At 37.5% G+C, this 24,699-nt stretch overlaps 1 protein-coding gene across 2 annotated transcripts in view; it reads right to left on the reverse strand.

Moving 5' to 3' along the window:
• Nucleotides 1-652: 652 nt before the first annotated feature.
• Nucleotides 653-24,699, reverse strand: part of LOC127882100 (von Willebrand factor D and EGF domain-containing protein-like) — a 34,622-nt gene continuing 10,575 nt past the window's right edge. For both annotated transcript variants that reach the window (XM_052430530.1, XM_052430531.1), the window contains exons 9-25: nucleotides 20,600-20,808; nucleotides 19,250-19,347; nucleotides 19,079-19,142; nucleotides 17,503-17,703; nucleotides 17,144-17,364; nucleotides 15,820-15,967; nucleotides 13,054-13,204; nucleotides 11,916-12,088; nucleotides 11,510-11,769; nucleotides 8,421-8,544; nucleotides 8,031-8,139; nucleotides 6,775-6,905; nucleotides 6,049-6,154; nucleotides 5,779-5,887; nucleotides 5,272-5,408; nucleotides 1,901-2,008; nucleotides 653-838 (exon numbers count right to left, since the gene is read on the reverse strand). In XM_052430530.1, the coding sequence (XP_052286490.1) occupies nucleotides 723-838; nucleotides 1,901-2,008; nucleotides 5,272-5,408; nucleotides 5,779-5,887; nucleotides 6,049-6,154; nucleotides 6,775-6,905; nucleotides 8,031-8,139; nucleotides 8,421-8,544; nucleotides 11,510-11,769; nucleotides 11,916-12,088; nucleotides 13,054-13,204; nucleotides 15,820-15,967; nucleotides 17,144-17,364; nucleotides 17,503-17,703; nucleotides 19,079-19,142; nucleotides 19,250-19,347; nucleotides 20,600-20,808 (2,465 nt within the window). In that variant the 3' untranslated portion in view covers nucleotides 653-722. The remainder of the gene's footprint in view (nucleotides 839-1,900; nucleotides 2,009-5,271; nucleotides 5,409-5,778; nucleotides 5,888-6,048; nucleotides 6,155-6,774; nucleotides 6,906-8,030; nucleotides 8,140-8,420; nucleotides 8,545-11,509; nucleotides 11,770-11,915; nucleotides 12,089-13,053; nucleotides 13,205-15,819; nucleotides 15,968-17,143; nucleotides 17,365-17,502; nucleotides 17,704-19,078; nucleotides 19,143-19,249; nucleotides 19,348-20,599; nucleotides 20,809-24,699) is intronic.

The raw sequence follows: 24,699 nt of genomic DNA on the forward strand, positions 1-24,699 counted from the left end.
CAAATGAAAAAAGCTATTTCACCACACTTGACCTTGATCAGACTGATTCCGAATGAATCCAATGCCAGGTCGTTAACTTACGCTACCTACACACTGTATGCGAAATACAATAAAAAATTTAAGTTGTTGAGCGGAAACTGTTTGTAAATTTTGTTGACATTGACTCGATCCGTCGCAATTGCAATCCCAAGCTGGATCTCAACAATTGGTATATCAACAGTTTTATCAAGATGGCCTATGCAAATTACAGTCATTGACCGGAAACCACCTGTTTGACACCGTTTATCCAGTCCATCTGCCAACATCTAAATCATTCTATCGCGTTTTAAACCTGGTAAATAATGATAAACATGTATAATAATTTTACAAGCTAAGTTCCGCCTGCAGTTTGAATGTTTGTTTGTTTTAACACAATAATTTGTTGGATATCTGATTATTATGTTTTATATAATAATTGCAAAGCAGGTTTTTTGTGTAAAAAGAAGAATATAAACTATTCATTTAGATATACTGTCAGTTTTTTTATGACAGTTAAGACTTAACTTGTGGTACTATGTCAACGCGCAGCGTGTTTATAAAGCAGTTTTGCGATAACACTGTGATACGAATATAATTCCTATCAAACGTGTACTTGTTAACATTAAACATGAGCACACATTACATAATTTATTTGCTACTGTACAGTACAAGATGTATGGGTGCCGGATGCATTCATGATACGCCTATTGTCTGGTGAAGGGGGGCCCAAAGATCCAGGGCTTGTTGCCGCACTGCTCCTTGTGGCTGCAGTCCACACACTGGTTCCGGTGCTCCGGGCCGCACTGGCACGCGTTCACGTCTGAAGAGGACACGCGTAACTGTAGACAGTAACTGCTGACCCACAGCAAAAACGGGTTAAAACGGTTCGATAAACTATTTCCCCACCCCCACCACCACCCTGACAGCAATACCACGCTTTTAGTAGGAATGTTCTTCGCTACTGTTTTGTTTGTATTAACACAATCCCATTTTTCTGCTCGTAAACTTGTTATTGAACCTTAGCAAATTTGGGGGAGGGGGTATATTAAAATCACCGTCTGTGTGTCGCTCAGTTGTTTGCCTTATAAACGAGACACTTCAGAGGAATCTTGTGTGTACTAATATGTAGAAGTGAAATGTGCAATCTTCGTGTTTGAAGTGATATTATTTGCATAGTTATTTGCCCTTGAAATGGGATATGTGGATCTGTGAACATGTATACGTTGTGTCGTGAACTAGTCACTCAGTTTTCTGCTTATCAACATTACACTTTAAAGATAGATATTTTTGTTTATACAATAAAGAAGAGCTAGCTAGGTGTTAATTTCGTGTACGTCGCAATATTCTTGAAATAGTTGTGTGTCTTGAATAAGGGCAACTTTTGGATACTTACATAATTGAACATTTATGTTTTTGTCGCGAACTAGTCCCTCCTTTTTTGTTTATCATCATGACACTTTACATAATGTACATTGTATGTTTAAGTGCATTTACATGTGAACTTTTTGTCGCAAATTGTTTTCTGTGTATTACAATTGGCATTTAAATAATGAAATAAAGTGTGTAACTATAACAGATCGCAGTGATAAAGTGTGTTACGCATTGCTACACAATAGTGCGCAAAAACATATTATTAAAACAGTTTACAACAGCAAAATACATCGACATAACAATTACTCAATATCAAATAATAACTACAAATTAATACAGTTCCTTGATAGGCATGTTCATTATAAACATTTTTAGTTTCATAACGTACAACGCAACTAACATTATGGCTCCATTTTACGGAGTGATTGTTGTTTTTGTTATGTAAAGCACATGGTTTTATACAAAATTACAATAGTCACGTGACACGGTAGAGAAGCCATCTTGAACGTACCTTCTTTACAGCAGGCGCAGACCGCCGCCTTGGTAGGGTCGTACTTGCATGGGCAGTCGTTAAATACGTTTGTGAAGCCGTCCACTCCATTTTCGGGTGCTGGCTGGGCTGCAAAACACAAAGCACTTGTTTCAATACAATGTCAGTCCTTTCTCTAACACATCTTTCAATACACTGTCAGTCCTTACTCTAACACTTGATTCAATACACAATCAGTCCTTACGTACGCTTACACATGTTTTAATGCACTGTCAGTCCTGACTCTAACAATTGTTTCAATACAATGTTAGTCCTAACTCTTACAACGGTTTCAATACACTGTCAGTCCGGACTCTAACACAAGTTTCAATTCAATGCCAGTCCTGACTCTAACAATTGTTTCAAGACACTGTCAGTCCTTACTCTAACATATGTTTCAATACAATGTCAGTCCTCACTATTTCACATTTTGCAACAACTGTCAGTCCTTTTTCTAATACATGTTTCAATACAACGCCAGTCCTTACTCTAACACATGTTTCAATACACTGTCAGTCCAGACCCTAACACTTGTTTCAGTACACTGTCAGTCCTTACGTACGTTTACACATGTTTTAATGCACTGTCAGTCCTGACTCTAACAATTGTTTCAAAACAATGTCAGTCCCGACTCTCACAATTGTTTCAATACACTGTCAGTCTGGACAGGTTTCAATACAATGACAGTCCTGACTCTAACAATTGTTTCAAGACACTGTAAGTCCTAATTCTAACTCATGTTCCAATACACTGTCAGTCCTTACTCTAACACACGTTTCAATACAATATAAGTCCTTACTCTAACACACGTTGCAACAACTGTAAGTCCTTTCTCTAATACATGTTTCAATACAACGTCAGACCTTACTCAAACAAATGTTTTAATTCACTCTCAGTCCTTACACATTATGCAATACACGATCAGTCTTTTCTCTAACACATGTTTCAATACACTGTAAGTCCATACTTTAAAACATGGTTAAATACTTAGTACACTGTCAATCCTGACTCTAACTATTGCTTCAATACACTGTCAGTCCTTACGTAGGCTTACACATTGTTCAATACACTATACGTCCTGACTCAAACACATGTTCCAATACAATGTCAGTCCTTCCCCTTGCACATGTATCAATGCAATGCAAGTCTCTACTCGAACACATGCTTCAATTCACTGTCAGCCCTGACTCTAACACATGTTTCAATACAATGTCAGTCCTTACTCGTACACATGTTTCAATACACTAACAGGTCCAACCCTTTACTTGTTCAAATGTTTTAATACAATGTCAGCACTGGCTCTTATTTAATGGTTTCACTACACTGTCAGTCCGAACTCTAACACATGTGTCAATACACTATCAGCCCTGACTCTAACATTTATTTCAAAACACTGTCAGTCTTTAAGCTTACACAAGTTTCAATACATTGTAAGTCCTGACTCTAACACATGTTTCAATACACTGTAAGTCCTGACTCTAACACATGTTTCAATACAATGTCAGTCCTTCCTCTTATACATGTTTCAATACAATGTAAGTCTCTACTCGAACACATACTTCAATTCACTTTCAGTCCTGACTCTAACACATGCTTCAATACAGTGTCAGTCCTGACTCTAATACATGTTTCAATATACTCTAAGTCCTTAAGCTTACACAAGTTTCAATACACTATAAATCCTGACTCTAACACATGTTTCAACGCACTGTCAGTCCTTACGCTAACACATGTTTCAACGCACTGTCAGTCCTTACGCTAACACATGTTTCAATACAATGTCAGTCCTTACTCTAACATGTTTCAACACACGGTAAGTCATTTCTCTAACACATGTTTCAATACACTGCCTGTCCTTACGCTAACAAGATTTCAATATAATGTCAGTCCTTTCTCTAACACATGTTTCAATACACTGTCAGTCTTTACACTAACAAATGTTTCAATACAATGCTACACTTACGCTTCATTTTCAGTCCTCACTATTAAACATGTTTCAATACACTGTCAGTCCCAACTCTAATACATGTTCAATACACTGTCAGTGCTGTCTCTAGCATATGTTTCAATACACTATAAGTCCTTTCTCTAACACATTATTCAAAACACTATTAGTCCTGACTCTAACACACGTCCTTACTGAAGGCTTACTGAAACGCATGTTTCAATTTACTGTCAGTCCTTTATCTAACACATGTTTCAATACACTGTCAGTCATTTCTCTAACACATGTTTCAATACACTGTCAGTCCTTACTCTAATACATGTTTCAACACACTGTCAGTCCTTTCTCTAACACAAATTTCATTACACTGTCAGTCCTTCACTTACTCATGGTTCAATACACTGTCAGCCCTTTCTCTTACATATTTTACAAAAGACTTTCAGTCCTTACTCTAACAAATGTTTTAAAACACTGCCAGTCCTTACTCTAACATATGTTTAATACACCGTCACTCCTTTCTCTAACACATTATTCAATACACTGTCAGTCCTGACTCTAACACATGTTTCAATACACTGTCAGTTCTAACTCTAAAATATATTTCAATACACTGTCAGTCATTTCTCTTACACATGTTTCATAACACTGTCAGCCATTAATTAACATTTGTTTCAATACACTGACAGTCCTTACTCTAACACATGTTTCAATACACAGTATGTGCTTATTCTAACACATCCTTCAACAAACTGTCAGTCCTTTCTTTTTCACATGCTTAAATAGACTGTCAGTCCTTTCTCTTACACATGATTCAATACCCTGTCAATCTTAATTCTTACATATGTTTCAATACACTGTCAGTCCTTACACTAACATATGTTTTTATACAGTGTGAGTCTTTACTCTAACACATGTTTTAATACACTGTCAGTTTTTATTCTAACACACGTTTCAATACAGTGTCAGTCCCTTCTCTTAATCACGCTTCTATACAATGACCGACCTCTCTCTTGCACTCCTTTCAACACAGTGTAAGTCATAACTGTTTCGCACGTTGAGCACTGACAGTCCTTACTATAGCACATGTTGCAATATACTGCCAGTCCTGAGTCTTACACATGTGTTACCATCTTCTCTCAAACACACGTTTTAATACGATATCATTCTTGTTTCTTAAACATGTTTTAATTCATTGCCAGTCCTTTTTTATCACTCGTTTCAATAACTGGTAATCTCTTCTATATTTAACTCACGGAAGTAACAAGGCATAGCTATTTCATTATTAAAACCTGTGGCATGACCTGCAAACAATAATATGCTGATTATATAAATTGAGATTACGTTGGAGTATGTAGACATGTTACATGTATATTGTTTATCTTTTGAATGGTGTTTGCATGGAACGTACGCGATCCACAGTTTTCGGATTTTCCACATTGAGAGCACTGGTTGTGGTGAGGGGCTTGGCACTGACATCCGCCTGCGTCACAGCATGCGCAGCTGTAGTCACTGGGGTTGTGTGCACACTTACAGCCTTTCTGGGAGCTGGGTAGAGAAAACCGGTAATTTGTAATATAGAATATGAAGTAAATATAACAAAAGACCTTGTACCATATGCAAGTACACAATTAATTTAAAGATTTTGTAGAACCGACGTTAAATTAGAACTGCACATATGTTATTTCTTAAGTTAATGATGTTACAGGACCGCAGTTATTATACCGATCATGTTCCTGAATTCCAGAAGACACTAATATCTTAAGTTACTTTGGTATAACATTATTAAGCTGATGTATGGTACTGAACTAAGAATGCACCTTGATGTGTATGACTAAAAAGTTACATGTATAGGATCTGTTTCAGAGTTTTACCGTACGTAATGAAATCTGAATTAACTATGTACGAGTTCACTTACAATGTCCAGATGTCGAAACGCGATAAGTACGCGCCGCCTAGTGCAGCGGTGGGAGGGGTAGTGACGGTGTAAGAGGACTCCGTTGTAAGAGGGTTGTGAGTTACCGGACCTGCAATCGAGAGTTTAAACAGTGAAAAGACAGTAGCATGCATTGGACGGACTACGAGCATTTTGTTGCTTTACAAACAGCATCATCGAAGTATAGAAAAAGTAATAATAACAAGAGGTGCAAGAAGTAATGAGTGCACAGTTTTGCTAATGACTGTATACTTGTCCACTGGGTGTTGTTTCTGTTCGGGTCGCAGATCTGTTGGTGGTTGGCGGGGTTGGTCTCATTGGCGGACCAACAGTTACCTTCAATCAGACAGGAACGGGACTGCAACATGCAAAATTTTTTAATCAAATGTAATAATTTATATTTGGCGCCAACGTACAGATGTATGACAGTAACCATAAGCTGTGATTATAACTTTCTCGTCTTTGCTATAAGAGGGCGCATTGACGGCTATTAATTTAACATACTTTCAAAAATATGTTTATTATTGAAAACCGTCCACTTAATCAAATGATCATGCGCTTTGTATATTCCTTTAAACAAGTGTAAAACAGTTGTACACGGGGCAATTCGCTGGCGCCGGATAAGTCAGTTGTAGTGGTAAAATTGTTTCAACAAAATACTCAGGAAGTTCCTCTACGCGGATGCAAACTATTGATATCGGTACTGTAGATGTTAACAGTTGTCATTGTGTGAAAATGTTAAGACGTGAGGTCGAATCTCTCTTGAAACGTGTATCGCCAATATGTTGGTTATCTTTTTAACGATACTCGAAATAATATGTTTGTTAAATAAAAAAATATAAAATGTGGAACAATGGTAAGATGAATTTTTTTAATGCGTTAATACCGTCTATATGCCCCTTTTAAATAAATGAATAAATGTACAAAATGAATTTGGAAAGTCAATACCCACTACCAGATAAGCGGAATGAGCGTTACCTTCACCGAGCATGACTCGCCAGTCTTGACGCATTTCGCGCACCGTCCGTCCGTTCGTACATACGTCACCTCATTACTGTACGTGCTCGCATCGTTCGTCACAGAAATGTTGAACGCAACCACTGTTAGCCCTGAAATCATTTGACGAAACTACACTGCATATTTCACTAACAACCGCCAGTCTAATATTAAACATTTACTTCAAAACATCCCATAAAGATGCACGATTAACGAAATCCCAGCACTTTAAACATATAATAGATGAATATATTAGCGGATGCTATTCCAATTCATTTAATAGTCACAAGGCATATCTGAGCGACATGTAACGGTGATTCATAAGCATTTTAATGAATATGTGCGACTTTTGCTATTCTATGTTGAATAGAAATATGGTTATACACATGTATGTGATATGGATAAACAGCTTTTACCTAGACGCTTGACACATGTTTAATATTTACATGATGAATCATAAATACTGAGTTCATAACTAGGATTTTCTTTGTATAATTATGAGCGTTTGAACTTTTTAGACGAGTCCCTATTGTGGCTTCTAGAGTGGTAACACGGGTTTTCTTAGATCTAACATGTGACTTAGTTTTTAAACGCACGACACCCAGATTAAAACTCGGTCTAGTTATTGTCAAGACAAACATCCTCTTCAAGCTTTATTGAGAAAGAGCCCTAAATGAGGCTTCTAGAGCGGTAAGCTTTTTTCTAGATGTGACCTTGTGACCTAATTTTAGGACGCACGTTACCCAGATTTAAACTAGCTATTCTCAATCTAAACATTCTGATACATTTGATCATTATTGAGTAATCAACGTAGCCTCTAGAATGGAAATAATGTTGTTTTATTTCAAAAAAAAAGTTTTGTAACACAGTTTCGACATTGGTCTATATATTGTCAAGAAAAACGTTTTAATCAAGTTTAATCAAGATTTAGTCTCCAATGCTGCATCTGGAGTGCTCCCATTGATTTTCAAAAATGTTAACAAGTCAACTAGGTGTTAAAATTACGTGACCCGGATTCAAACTTGGCGTAGTATAGTCAAGATTAACCTTCTGACCAAGTTTCGTCAATATTGGTTGAACAAATATCTCATATAGAGTGATATAGAGATAAAGTTGACGACGCACGATACACGACGCACTTCAGAGGACCTTGACAAACGGTGACCACAAAAGAAGTGCGCATTGTGATCTGATCATGTCATATAACGCATTCAGAATCGTCTGCAAATAATGCTTACCTCCGATTGTTGATTTCATCGGGAGCTTACATCCGACGTCATACATGGATCTATAAATAGCCGCGGTGGTAAACTCACTACCGGTAGGCACGAAGGAGTGACCGTCAAACTGAACAGAAAATCTCGAAGAGTTTTACACGATAGCATTACATCTGAAATGCCTAAGAGAACAGCGACATAGCCTTAGAGAACAACGACATCGCCTCAGAGAACCATTACATCGCCTTAGAGAACCACGACATCGCAAGAAAAAAAGATTCATAAAACAGAAACTCAGATAGACTGTTTTCAACTCAAATAATAAATAGTGGTTATTTGATCATAATACTTGAACGTTAAAGCATGCTTAAGTTTCTAGCACTAGATGACGACAAAAAGCCTCCGTCATACTTCGAGCACCTCCACCCTACAGGAGAGTCTCGTGTTGTCGAACACGTTGGTCCCGAACACGTAGGCGGTCTCGCACTCGCGCTCCGTGACGTCACACAGGACGGACCCTTCAATCCACGTGGTCCTGCACATGCAAACACGAAAACAGTGTCAGTGTATGTTCATCATGTTACATACTTCTAATCCAGTTAGTGTAATAGTATATGCATATATTTTAAAGTGGACACTTTGCATCAAGATGATGATAACGCGAAATCACGACAGTATTAGGACGTCTGCACGATAGTACGGTGACCGAGACAAGATACCATGATGGCAAAGACACTATGCGACGACTGAGCGATGATGACAACAATATACAATTTCACCATCTTGCTGTTGCGTAATCGTAATCGTACTGGTTCGCTGTAGTGCTATTGTCATCTTACTGTCGCGTTATGATCATTGTTGGATCGTTTGTTCGGTTCCCATGCACATGTAAGTTGTTTTTCTTCCATAGGAGGTAGTTTCACCCTCATAAATGAACGGATATCATTTCAACATTATATTTAATGTAACAAAAGTGATCATTCACGCATGTGCATATATTTACGTGCGCGTGTGAACTTTATAATGTGAACACGTGAACGCCTTTAAAAGCACATTCGAGCATTACATTTATTTTAATCCCTTTAAGGTATTCACGTTCGCACACACAGTCGAGCATCTTGCAGTGTGTACTTGAGCGTCTTAAAGGGATCTTTTCACGCTTTGGTAAATTGACAAAATTGAAAAAAGTTGTTTCAGATTTGCAAATTTTCGTTTTAGTTATGATATTTGTGAGGAAACAGTAATACTGAACATTTACCATGGTCTAATATAGCCATTATATGCATCTTTTGACGATTTTAAAACCTAAAAATTATAAAGCGTTGCAACGCGAAACGATTGAATAATTTGGAGAGTTCTGTTTTTGTCGTTAAATTTTGTGAAACTACGAAGATTGCTTATATAAGGTATAAAATACGCCAAGTATGTGTACTCGGCGGAATAGCTCAGTAAGCTATAGCGTTTTTACTTCAGGACTCTGGCAGGACTCCAGGGGTCACTGGTTCGAAACCTGCTCCGGGCAATGTTCTTTTCCTTTTTTTAATTTTATTCTTGATTTTTTACTGGAGCTTTTACGATCCAATGTTTACATTTATCAATATAAAGCATTTAATGAATAAGTTAAAAAATGCCAAAATCTGTGAAAAGGCCCCTTTAAGTCGTTAAGACTCTTTACGTGCGCACTGTATTTGTTTGTGATTTCGCGAATGTGATCGAATTTAAAGGGGCCTTTTCACAGATTTTTGCATTTTTTAACTTTTCATTAAATGCTTTATATTGATAAATGTAAACATTGGATCGTAAAAGCTCCAGTAAAAAATCAAGAATAAAATTTAAAAAAGGAAAAGAACATTGCCCGGACCAGGTTTCGAACCAGTGACCCCTAGAGTCCTGCCAGAGTTCTGAAGTAAAAACGCTTTAGCCAACTGAGCTATTCCGCCGAATACATATACTTGAAGTATTTTATACCTTATATAAGCAATCTTCGTAGTTTCAGAAAATTTAACGACAAAAACAGAACTCTCCAAATTATTCAATCGTTTCGCGTTGCAACGCTTTATAATTTTTAGGTTTTAAAATCGTCAAAAGATGCATATAATGGCTATATTAGACCATGGTAAATGTTCAGTATTACTGTTTCCTCACAAATATCATAAATAAAACGAAAATTTGCGAATCTGAAACAACTTTTTTCAATTTTGTCAATTTACCAAAGCGTGAAAAGATCCCTTTAAGTCCGAAACGCAGTATAGGATATACATGTATAAAATAGTCAAGGGTCGCTGAGGTCGGTCAGTTTATGCGTAACACCAAATTTTGTTTGATGCCGCATGTTTCAATTTGTGTATGTAGTTGTATGAAACCAGCAAGAGATCGCGATATGGTTGCGTGTATGAAAACAGCGGGAACTTCAAGCGCTAGTATGAATATTGTCACTGCGTGTTTATTATTATGGCCAGCGGTTCTTATGTATATTTATCACATGCCATACCCTATAACCATTACATATTTTTTTTTATTAAACATGTGTAAAACAACATTTTTAAGCGTTTCATTGGCTTAGTTTTCGTTTATTGACCAATCGTATTTTGTTATTTTGATGAAATGACTTTGCAACGTCAAATGACGTCACGAAATGTAAACAACATTCGGGATTTATCATTATGTTTCCGTAAATATTTATTTAATTTGCTCATTTAAAAGCATGTGATAAAAAAGATCTGACACTCGTTGTCATATTATACCATATGTTATTAAACTCATCCAGGAAATTCGTTAGTAAGCTCGCCAAAGGCTTACTAACAAAATTCCTAAACTCGTTTAATAAAATATGGTATGATATGACAACTCGTGCCAGATCCTATATATATACATTAATTTATATCGACGTGGTCGTTTACGTAAACTTTGAAAGATTGCCGCTGTTAATAAATACGATATGTGTGTAGTTTTTAGCAGTTGCTCCCCGAATGAAACAACTTACACACATTTAACTGCGAGTTTAATTTTTTACTTCTAACTTAAATTAGGGAATTTAAAATGCGAATGCCGCTTTACAAGCGGTCTCTTATGAAAAAAAGTAACTTGGACAAACAGAGAACATGGCTTCTGTTTGTTTTTGCAGAGTAAACATAACTCCACCACGTGACCGTTGTGTTTATGCACGTATGCGCATTCAGACAGAGAGGCTACAATAGTATGCCTATACCGCAATGACGTCGATTACGCCGTCATCGTCGTATCGTGCCTTTGTCGTGATTTCACCTCATCGTCATCGTACTGTCGAGTATCGACTATAAATTTAAATTACCCATGCATATGCGATGGCACTAACGGGATTCAGTAAAAAAAACTTTACCACTTTTCCAGAAGCATAAATACATCGCATGTTTCAAGAAAAATTACCGTAACTGTTTGTGTTTCCTTCAGAATAATCCGTGCTAGTTAAATGTCAGCGTTTCTATTTCATATAAGTCCCACTTAATGTATATTTAACGTACTTAACAACTCCATACAAGACAGGAGGCTTCGTCGCCTGGATTTCACACGCGTCGCCGATAAAGCCCGCGTCGCACACACACCGTCCACGCGTGCAGGTACCGTGCTTGTTGCAGTCGTAAGAGGGACATAAGTCGGTCGACATAAACGCAGGCAGGTTTCCATTTGCGTCGTAAAATGACTCGTTTTTCAAAACGTGATCGACACATGTCGTAATTGCATTCAACATATGACTGCGTACAAAGGCACCGTCGTCAAAGTACTGAAATTTTGAATACATGTAAGACCATTTTAGTCAGCGAAATTTTCTCTATCGAGTTAATAACACAAAATGAATGTCAGTGTTCACATATTGCAAATGTGATAAACACATGTAAAGTCTTACAAGTAATTCAGAGAGTGTAGTACCTTGAAGTCCTCGACACAGTTCCTCTTCTGCGTTGCAAAATTCAGACCTGTCTTCTGGACACACTGTTGCACGGTAGGGTTCTGGTCGATCGCGGCGCTGCACGCAGCATCCGCTTCAGCTCGGCTCTTTCCGTGAACGCTCGGAAAATCTGCCTTCAAAACGGGCACGAAGTCTGCAAATGGATGCACTTTCCGGAATAATCATTAAAATACACTTTTATATTCGTTGAATGAAAAACGCTTTTTTGCACTGACGACATTCCGACTCAGTCTTGTGTAATCGAGGATAAAGTCCGATAGTTTGCTTGTATGCCAGTAGTTTGCCTGCATCACCAATTGCCAAAAAATGTGCTTTTGTATAAATAACCATAGTTGCAATTATGCATAATTATCGATAGTTATTCCAGAATTGTGCGATACTGGATTTACAAAAAGACATAAGGCAAACATGGTCCATGCACGCCATGGTCAAAGAATGATACGAATGAGAAACAATATCAGAAAACTTCAGATTAAATACAACATATCAACATAGTACAAAACAAAACTGTGTGCAATGATGTTTCATTTGTTATCCTTAGCGGGCAACTATACAATCGTTGTCCAAAATGTTTTCAGTTTTTTAAGTATTTAAAAAATAGTATAATTTACATCTTAAAATACGTAATACACTACTCAGAATGCGCAAGTCTATTTTTTTTTCTGGTAAATCACAAGACGCATATCATATCCGATCAGTTTTGCCATCTTTAAAATGTAATGACATTCAATAAGTGTTATTGATATCCAAGTAATACATGAAACGATCCGTATAATATTCGGTAGTGGAATAAGCATATACTTTCAACATTTTTAACAGGCCGTCATTTTCCTTTGTTGCAGAAGTTTTAGTGGCCTCGGTATGTCGTGCAATGCCACATAAACATGCTTGGAAATTGTGTATCATTGTCATTGAATATATTTGAAAATTAACTTATCTAGGCCGAACGATTAAGACTGAATCAGTTTAAGTGAATATAAATCTTAAAGGACGGGCATTCTAAAAACGATAAGTACGATGCTTAATTAGAAAACATACCCGAACACATATTTTTATCATTAACTATGCATCTTTCATGCATAAGCTTCACGTACGTACTTAGACCATAATCGTAAACATAACCGGCTGGATAATCGTCAGGACGGATGGAACTGGCTGCACGTCGGCGTCGGCCAGCACTGATCTGTCCAGTCGTGAGGTGGCCGTTTTGAATCTGGTGTGTAACTGCAGGTCGTCCCGGTAGTAGCGCCTTAGGAAGAGAGCAAATCTGAACATAACAGTGAAGACATGTAGCTGAGAAATACAATGTAGACATGGAGCTAAGTAACACAGTATAGACATGTAGCTGCGTAATACAGTGTAGACATGTAGCCGAGTAATACAATGTAGACATGTAACTGAGTAATACAATTTAGACGTGTAGCTGAGTAATACAATGTAGACATGTAGCTAAGTAATACAATATAGACGTATAACTGAGTAACACGGTGTAGACATGTTGCTGAGTAATACAGTGTAGACATGTAGCAGAGTAATACATTGCTGACATGTAGCTGAGATATAAAATGTAGACATGTAGCTGAGTAATAAAATGAAGACATGTAGCTGAGTAATATAATGTAGACATGTAGAAGAGTAATACAGCGAATACGTGCAGCTAAGTAATACAGAGAAAAAATATAGCTGAGCAATACAGTGTAGACGTGTAGCAAAGTAATTCAGTGTAGACATGTTGCTGAGTTATATAATGTAGATATGTAGCTGAGTAATTCAGCGAAGACGTGCAGCTAAGTAAAACAGAGGACTCATGTAGCTAAGTAATACAGTGCAGACATGTAACTGAGTAATACAGTGCAGATATGTAGCTGAGTAATACAGTGTAGACATGTAGCTGAACAACACAGTCTAGACATGTAGCAGAGTAATACAATGTAGACATGTAGCTGAGTTACATAATGTAGACATGTAGATGAGTAATTCAGCGAAGACGTGTAGCTAAGTAAAACAGAGGATACAAGTAGCTGAGTAATACCGTGAAGACATGTAGCTGAGTAATACAATGTAGACATGTAGCTGAGTAATACAGCGCAGACGTGTAGCTGAGTAATACAGTGTATTCATGTAGCTGAGTAATGAAGTGTAGACATGCAGCTGCGTATTACAGTGTAGACATGCAGCGTCGTATTACAATGTAGGCATATAGCTGAGCAATTCAGTGTTGACATATAGCTGAAAAATACAGTCTAGACATGCAGCGGTGTAATACAGTGTACACATGCGCCTAAATAATACAGTGTAGACATGTAGCCGAGTTATACATTACAGAAGTGAAGCTGAGTAATGCAGTGTATACATGTACCTGAATAATACAGTGTAAACATGCAGCTGAGTAATACAATGTAGACATGTAGCTGATGTATACAGTGTAGACATCCAGCTGCGTAATATAGAGCAGATATAGAGCTGCGTATACAATGTAGACATGTAGTGGCGTAATACAGTGTATAAATGATGCTGCGAAATACAGTGTAGACATGTAGCTGAGTAATAAAGTGTAGACATGTAGCTGAGAAATACAGGGTACACGTGCAGCTGAGTAAAACGCAGTAGACATTAAGCTGTGTAGACGTGTAGCTAATTGATAAAGTGTAGACGTGTTGCTGAATAATACAGTGTAGACATGTAGCTGAGTAATACAGTGAAAACATACAGCTGAGTAATACAGTGTAAACGTGCAGCTGGGTAATACGGTGTAGACATGCAGCTGGTTAAATTAGTGTATACATAAAGCTGAGCAATACAGTGTATACATTAAGCTGAGAAAAACAGGGTAGACATGTAGATGAGTAATACTGTGTAGACATGCAGCTGAGTAATAGAGTGTATACACGAAGCTGTGCAAAACAGTGTATACATGAAACTGAGCAATACAGAGTAGTCTTGTAGAAGAATTAACAGTGTTGACGTGCAGCTAAGTTATACATAGTAAACATATAGATGCGTTATACAATGTATACGTGTAGCTGAGTAATTCAGTGTGGACATGTTGCCCATGTTGCTGAGAAATACAGTGTAGAGGTATGGCTTAGTTATACAGTGTAGACATGCGGCTGACTAAAACAGTGTAGATATGCAGCAAAGTAGAACATTGTAGACATGTAGCTGAGTAATACAGTGTAGACATGCAGCTGAGTAATACAGTGTGTATCCCTGCAGTTGCGTAATATAGTGTAGACATGCAGCTGCGTTATACAGGATAGACGTGCAGCTTAGTAATACGGTGTAAACATGTAGCTGAGTAATACAGAGTAAACATATGGATGAGTAATACAATGTAGGCATGCAGCTGAGTAATACAGTGTATACGTGTAGCTGAGTAATACAGAGAAGACATAAATATGAGTAATACAGTGAAAACATGCAGCTGAGTAATACAGAGTAAACATGTAGATAAGTAACACAGTGTATACGTGTAGACGAGTAATACAGTGTAGAAATGTAGCTGAATAATACAGTGTAGACATGCGGCTGACTAAACCATTATAACTCAATAATACAGGAAAGGCATGCAGCTGAGTAATACAGTGTAGACATGCAGCTGAGTAAAACATGTTTGACTAACTGTTGAGTGATACAGTGCAGACGTACAGCTATGTGATACACGTTTGAGTGCAGCTGAATATTTGTATGAAGACGTTCCGTTAAAAACCAAGCAATAAAGACAACCTGCTGAGAACACAGTGTTGATATTCATGCTTAAAAGGTTTGAAAACAACGATAGAGCAAGAATGATTACAATTGTAATTTGGATTCATAGCTGTTCCTACTAATGAACAGAGCCATGGATATATATTATGATTATACCTGAACGTTTGGTTTGGCCACGTTTCCGTCAAGAGTGCAGTCGATCTGTTTAGACTTGTTGTCGCATTTACAAAAGTACATGTCGTGGTCCAGGGATGGGTCGGATGGAGGAGTTTTGTCGAAGAACGAGCTACCTACAGGTTTGATCCTGGTAAACACATTCAACTCAATTAACAAAGACCCTACAACCGACGGAAAACTGACGTTCTATGTCATGATACTGCGACTAGCAATGTAAATACAAACATTAAATGTCACACATAACCGCATGTCTACGGGATAACCATGAACACCAATGAAGAGCTACATGGTTATTTGCGGAATCAAACCTGTCTACATTGACTGGTGTATATATAAGGCACAACATTTTTCAACATAAGTTTGATTTACCTGCATATGGAGATGGCTATCATAAGTCTCCATTTAGACCATTGCAAGCCTTTATATGTCAGGATATGTATTACACATGTTGTGAATAATAATATTTTAACGAAATCATGAGTTAAATTCCATATGCCAAATGCTTCGTTTATTTTTTATTTCCGTTTCCGGTCCATACTTTGATAGAGAATAAAATATTTTAAAAATAAATAAAGATCATTCCATATGAGCGGAAGATGTGTCAAGTGCATGGCAACCCTCGTTCTGCAATGGTCAATGTCACAAATGAAGGTTCTATTTCAAATAATTACATTTTATTTCGATATTTCGATTTTGTAATGTGTAAAATTATTAATTGATAATTTGTCTCACTATCACTCCCCATTTGCCAACATTGTGTTTACGTGTCTGTCAATTATGAATGTCATAATTAAAGATCATTGTATCAAATTTTGTATTTGTTTCTGTTACACAGCTTTATAATTAATCGACAAAATGTTATATTACCTTATATCATGAGATATTTATCACATAATGCATGACCTGACAATACGACAATTTTTACACAATCAATGCGTCTTTCTAAAAGGGCAAGGACACATTCAGATAAGTCAAATGCATGTTTCTGCATAGAAAAATGACAAAACCTGAGACGTTACTGCGTGTCGCACTTAACAACTGAATGATGCTATCGTAAATGTTTTTTAATTAACTTGGTTTATCCTAGCCGTGTATTGCAAATACATTGATTGATCTGGAAACTGAAACCGTTTCTTTGTCTTGTGCGAGCCACGCGAGGAAAGAGATGCGTCATGACGGTATGTATGCGCATAAATGTTTTTCTGTTATAGCTCTAGTTAAAATTTATGCAACATGCTTGTAAAACCCCGATGTCTTTTCTACGGCAGCAATTTATCAGTATCTTGGTCATTCTTAAATTTACCTCCAACTGTTAACGAACTCATTGTCTTGGAAGCTGGTATTGGGCCTATAATTGGACACTTTCCCGCTCGAGTGCTTCAGATCGTTATAGGGATTGCCGTCAAAATAACCACAGATCCCCTCCGTGCCCTGGAAGTCGTCTTCCGGTGCGGTGATGGTCACGGTCAAGCCAATCCTGCCGTCGTTATGGATCCGAACCTGTGCTCCAGACGGGAAACTCACCTGCCCGTTCAATACAACTACATTAAAAGTGGACTATTGATATATGAAGATTTACTTTTCATTTAAATAAGCGTATCTTTAAAACAAAAATATTACTTATAATATATCATGATTATTAAGGCAAGTTTGTCCGCATACCAGATAGTTATTGCCCGACCTGTCCTGACTGATCACGGTGCCGTGTGACATGTTCCCCTTGCCCGGGACAGTGAGCTTAGGGTACGCCTGGCCGAACTGTTTAATGTCGCACATGTCCAGGATTACCAAGTCATTGTTCTCTTTCATGGCCACTGCACAGTTGCACGACACTTGGCTACAGGACCAGGTCCGCACTTGCACCTGGTAAAAAAAATAAAAATAAACTTGTATAATTAAATAGTTGCTTTGATTCATTGTTGTTGTTTTTTAAATATTGATATTAACAATCCGACAGAAAAACATATATTTTGACAACATAATATAACAATGCCAATATGACCTTACATGGCAGTATAATACAACAGTTGAGGCAGCACAAAGTGGACACCGTCTCACATTGTAAATGTGACTTTATACAAAATCAAATATAGACAAATATGTTTTCCGCTGCCCCCGTGCAGTATTAGGTGATTAGTAAGCAATACTTGGAAGATTAAGATTCAACAGAACTGTAAAATGTGTTTTAAAAAAGGCCACACACAGCAATTCAATTCTTATATTACTTAATACTTGTTTGGTATTATCATACATATGACGTATCATTCACTGTGTGAGTTTTGACGTTTCATTTTCTGTGAAAAAGTATTAAACTAACAAGAATTTATAACACTTTTACATTTTAATAAATAATATATTAAGTTAATAAATAGAAACTATAAATACCGGTTGTGTAAATGTATACAAGGGAAACAACTGTCAAATAAACTACACAACAGAAAGGTCTCAACAAAAGCCCAAAATTCACTATTAAACACATGGAATAGATACGTCAAATAAGTTGTATATTTACTTCCAATACATTTGTCTTTCAGAAAATCACATTGTTATTTGCATGATACACGTTCATAGTTTTGCTTTGCTTTTCGTTGATGTTGTTTTTTGTAACTGCATATATGAAAAACATAATAGTTATTTAATTAATTTTCAATATCTATCATTACTGTAGAGCAGATCTAAACAATAAGCTAGTGTTTTAGAAATGCATGCATAAACTTTTCTAGTTAAAAAAAAAAAAAAGCATAAACATTATGTCCGTTAATTAAACAGTGTTTTTTTTACTGATTTATAGCCAAATGTTTTTATTTCATTTAATTAGTTATATGACAACATGTAAATAAACTAGCTGATGAATATAAGCCAACTATTTTATTTAATTCTCGTTTTCAACTTTGCAAATCTGTTTTTAAGTAAGGATTGTAAAGCATTTTGAATGAAACTTTTCGTCTCCTTTCAATGAAACATTGGCAGATCAGTAAATTATGTTCTGAGAGATAGATAAATCGCACAACTGTTGAAGCTTTTCGTTGGTAGAAATAGCAAGAAATACATGTCAAACTTACACCGCTAAAGCAAAAATGGCATTTATACAAAAATATACCCAAAGAAAATACTTTTCATCCAATACATGCATATAACATTATAAAATGTTAAAGCAGGCACTTGTAAACAAACTGCGTTAACACCGAAAATGGTTTGCACTCAAATACAAATGTTAATGAATGACAGTGTAGTTTACCTCAAAATTCCTGTTCGTGCTCTTATACATGACGAATTCCCCAATCAAGTAATAGTCCAAGACGCTGTCCAAGAAAACATAAATTGTTACGCAGTGGTTATAAAATGCGATTGTATATGTATTTAAAATTATTTACTTCACTACCATATCAATGTATCAGAAAACACGTACTTTTTCCAACTAGACGTGGTCGGGTCCATGTCGAGCGTCTTGCAGTGGGGGTCACTCGTACACCAGCAGGTGGCGGTGTTCGTGTTTTTTGCCATGATCTGTAAGCAAAGATATGATCTGTTAGCATAGACATGATCTGTAAGCGCACGCCAGCGAATTGCGAGGCGAGGTTGTTTTAAAGCCGTTTGTTTTCAACTTGTTGCGAAGACAATTTGTTTCGCTAAATTTGCATTTAAGCCACATTTAACAATAATAAATTCGAGGGATCATATGCATCATTTAATGACTCTTTGTCAAATTTTATTAATTTTGAATACGACGATTATATTCATACACCCATCATTTGCATGGAATACAATGCTTTAAAGAGAAAAGCACCAATGAAATTATTCAATAGAAATTTTTCAGCATACGCTTGAAAAAAGGTTACTGTAAAAAACTTAGTTGTAATGAACAAATGTATTCATTTTCTCGATTGGCATTCCGATAATTAATTATTTAATATTTGTGTCTTTTGTACGTGGTAAACACTAACTGATATATTTATATATATTTATTACAGTAATCGGTATTAAAGGTAATAACACAATATTCAATAATTTAAAATGCTTGTAGCGAATTTTAGTAACATTCAACAACCAACAATACTCGAAATAGTATGTTTTTCTGTGCGTGTTGTCGGCTTCGTATATTAAAACTTTATATAATGAGTTCATAATTATGTATATAAGCTACCGAAAACATATACTCATACATTCAAATTGCATATATTGAACAATAAAACACTCGCCTAGATGTAAAGTCGGCCATATTTATTGCATAAACATTTAATTCATACTTTATTCTCGACCCGTCTTAGTTTGATTAAACTTATTGTAAGATTATGTCAATCAAATCCTAACTGTCGCTTAATTATTTATTACTGTTAGGATCTGACGAAATTTTATAAGTGGTCAAGATTAAGTGACATTTCACTTCAATCGCAGGTTGTCTTTTTTCAACAAGTAAAACTGTGTATGTGTGTGTTCCGAGTAGAAGAAAACTTTTCAAAGACCTTTTGAGGCGACGATTTGATTTGTTATCGAATGGTGATCTGACCTTTATTGGGATGTCATCAGATCCAGTCAGCGCATGGGATAGATGCATCCAACTGGAGATACTTTTCATTCATGAGATTGTTTAAGTGCTTGTAAATAATGAAATAGTAAGTCAAACATACATTGCAATAAAAATAACTTTAATACGTCTGGACATGGACTGTTTTGACATATAAAAGCTTTCATGTCTCAGAGTTCGGATTAAAATATCGGATTATAGTAAAGCACTTCATTCGTTCTAGGAAGCACTCACCTGTACAAAGGGGACCTGGTAGTTGTTGAAGGCTGGCGGGCCATCCCCCGTAAAGATTGGCTTGAAGTGCACGTATATCTCCTTGTCCTTGTCTGCCTTGCCGTCACGTGTCGCCGACACCTGGAACGTCGTCTCCGCCCTATGCGTGGTGCTGTTCCACATCCCCGGGGTGAAGGTCACCCGGCACGCTTTCACAAAGTCGATGTCGTCTATAGATACATACATGCACCAGGATAATGTATAATGCTGTGTATAGGATCATACATGCAATACTCTAGATTTAAATGTCATCTGTTGAAGCATATGTTTATCAATATAATTCCACGTATCGTCTATAGGATAACAAGCGTATCAGAATAATTGAAAGTGTCGTCTTCAGAAACATAGAACCATTCGCAAATAGTAATAAGTTAAGTACGGTTTACGGAAATGTTAATCCATCAGGTTAGTGTAATTAAGCTAGTCGCCTATACAAACACACTTTTATTATTACAATTTAAAGTTGCGTCTGTAAGACCATGCTTTCATCACATAATTAACGTGATGTCAACATAAACACCCAGCAGTCTATTTTAAAGAGTGATTACCTCTTTTGTGTTTAGGAACTTCAGTAGATCGGTATAAGTTCAGCGACGTTTAAAGTTTCAGTGCCTTTTAAAGATTAGTGCGTGAATAACTAAAATTTAAATTGTCGTGTATAGAAACATACGTGTATAAGTTTAATTTCACGCTTCTTTTTGTAAGAACGTTATGGTTTTATATAGGAACATACGTTTTATCAGCATAATTAAAATTGTAGTCTTTATTTACATGCGTGTTTTAAAATAATTTAATCTTTATGAACATAACTCCGCCTGAGACGGTCCAAAGCATGTTAACGAAAGGAGAAAGGTTGGGCGTGATGCTAGCAACCACGCCTCGTAAAAGCTCCCCGCTACAGAAACCGAAGCAACAGTAAAGAAAAACCAGCGCTCGATAATAAAAGATGCCCCCACAGAGTGACCTATGACGCCAGTTTGTGTCTCATGCAGCTGCTAAAACACTTACGTTGTGGCAGCCAGTTTCAACCTGAATCATGACAGCATGTTCTTTTCTAAAGGGAGGAATGTTACCGCCATCCAGTGCTATGCCCTCACTAACAATGCAGTTGAACAGACAAAGGAAAGTTTATACAGTATACTGTAAACAGTTGTCAACGAACTTCCCAAGACAGCCATCAAGCTACTGATGAGTGACATGAATGCCAAACAACACAGAGAAAGTTGTTAGTATGGGTACCTAGGCCCTAGGAGATATGAACGAAAATGGCGAGCTGACGTTTGCGCCTTCAATGGCCTAGTCATTGGCGGCAGCACGTATCAACACAAAAACTACGAAGTAACCTGAATCGTACCCTATTGCAAGACAAGGACCAAAAAAGACTACATCACGATCTCAAACAAATGAAGACGGAGGTTGCATGCCACTGTATTCAAAAGAGGAGTCGACGTATCTTCAGACTATCAACAAGTGATGTGAGTCATCAAAATCAAGTTACGAGTTTTTAGAGACACGGCGGATAGACCTCAGGCTAGATTCAACATCCAACGACTGAAAGAAACAGGCTTCACTGACACATTCTCAGTCTCTTATAAATATAGATTTGAGACCTTAGGTATGGTCTGGAAAGAAATGCCACTGAAAAAACATCGGGGCTTCCTCAGGGATCATGGAAGGACACGTGCCAAGAAGTCCATGGGAAAAGAGACAATACAATAAAAGAATGTCTCTCCGGCAAAACCTGGTACCTGATACATAAAAGGCGAAACATCAAGCAGAAAATTAACAAAGAATTAAGATGAAAAGAAACTGCTCGAGGAAGAATTATACAGCAAGAATTCAAGAAAATGTCCCGGACACACAAGACGGTTTTCTCCGACAACAGCAGCAAACCGGGAAGCTCAAAGGAGATACCCCAGCACTCTGTATAAGATCATCAGAGCCCTCTCTACCAACAAGTTTAACCAAAACATACTAGCCAAAGTAAGCGACACAACATGTCAAGTTTTTTTTTAACCGACCACAAACCTCAGATAGACCGGACATTCCTCCTGCAGACACTCCAACAAGAGTCTATACAAACCCTCCAACAAAGGCTTAGATCCAGAATGTATTGAACGTGCTGAAGAACACCAAAAAAGCAGCCGGAATCGAAGGACATCCACCAGAAGCACTTAAGACAGACTTTTCTACCACGGAAACCATGCTGCTGCCCCTACTGGGTAGAAGGAAAAGTCCTAGCTGATTTAAACAAGATGTGTTTGTGAAACACTTTTTCCCCCAATATATTTGACCTTTGACCTAAAAGTATGACCTTGACATTGACCTTTTACCACTAAAAATGTGCAGCTCCACGAGATACACTTGCATGCCAAATATCAAGTTGTTATTTTCAATATTGCAAAAGTGATTTCCAATGTTTAAGTTCGGCGCAAACAAACCAACAAACCAACACACAAACAAACAAACAGACAGGGCAAAACAGGGCAAAACAATATGTCCCCAGTATAGACTTGGGGACATAAAAAGGACACCTGGTGAATCTTCCAAAGAAAGGAGACTTTGCTCTCTGCAAAGAATTTGGCGAGCCATCATGCTACTGTCAGTGCCAAGCAAAATACGCTTCATCCTGAAACGACTTAAAGATGCAGTCGAAGAAAGAATCCAATCTGAATAAGCCGGCTCCAGGGAAACAAGACGTGCACGGATCAGATCGCCAAGCTCAGAGTTAAATAGAACAGTCATTGGAGTGGCAGTTAACGCTGTACCTTACCTTCGTTGACTTCCTCCAAGCTTTCGATATGGTTGACAGAGAGACCATTTAGGGATTTTTATATCACTATGTAATCTCGCAAAGATGTATTAACATGATGCAGCACTTGCATGAGGTAGCAACATTCCAGGTAGTCAACAACGGCAAAGTGACTAATGATTTTGAGGTTAATACATGCTTTCGTCAAGGATGCATGCTTTCACCGATGATCTTCGTGCTCATTTTGGACAGGGTCATGAGAGAGACAACCAAAACAGGTAAGACCGGAATCCAGTGGACCCTGACACAGACATTTGATGACCTGGACTTTTCGGATGACTTATGCCTCATGCCCCAATGCTTCAAACACATGCAGAAAAAACAAACAACCGTGCCAAAGAAACAGCAGCTCCGGGCTCCAAATAAACCGAGAAAATACAGAGACCATGGCTATGAACAAGAAACAAAGCAGAAGTCTATCATCACGGATGGCATGGAGCTCAAAGAGGGGGACTCCTTCACCTTACATGGCAGTGTCGTGTCAGCAACATCGAGGCCAGACTAGGGGTGTCGTAAATTTGACGCGACGTCGCATGACGTCTCCGCGCGATCTGTAACACTTTATAGACGTCACAACTATTGTTTTGTTATTGTTGCTTTTGAACATAAAATTTGATAGCTCGAACCTGGATTTAAATATGTTTCTTTCTCACAACCGAAGTACATTTGCATTAGAAATACGATCGCCGACATTGGTGCCATGAGAAAAACAATACGAGAATAAATTTGCAAATATTACAATCGCTCCGAGATGGCTATACACGGGTTATTCAGCGATATTTGGAGACTCTGGCAGTGCCAATACGCAATCGCTCACGGAATTCATCGCCACATTCGACACTCTGGAGAAGAAAGTCAGGCAAGTTTCGTTTCTCAACGAGGACATATTATGGACTCATCATGGAAGCCGGAAGTGCAAAGTATCCGGAAGTCGCCAAGGTCATGAAAAATCTACACCGGGACGAACCACGCTAAGAAGGCTTAATGCGACAAAAGCGAAACATTGAATTTGGAGAAACTAACATTTTCATGTCCATTCTGTCACGAGAAACACAAACCTACAGAATATTAGAAGTATTGCAGCCCTTCCATGCGAATATAAAGTGAAAAAAGAAAAGCTGTGTTAAAATTGTCTCGGTAAGCATCAAGTTTCACTCTGCAGATCGCGTGGTTGTTGTCAGCAGTGTCACCGGAAATACCATACGAGTCTCTGCAACGCAAGCAGCGATGACAAAACAACACATGAAAA

This window comes from Dreissena polymorpha, chromosome 5 (assembly GCF_020536995.1).
Source record: "Dreissena polymorpha isolate Duluth1 chromosome 5, UMN_Dpol_1.0, whole genome shotgun sequence".
Lineage (NCBI taxonomy): Eukaryota > Metazoa > Mollusca > Bivalvia > Myida > Dreissenidae > Dreissena > Dreissena polymorpha.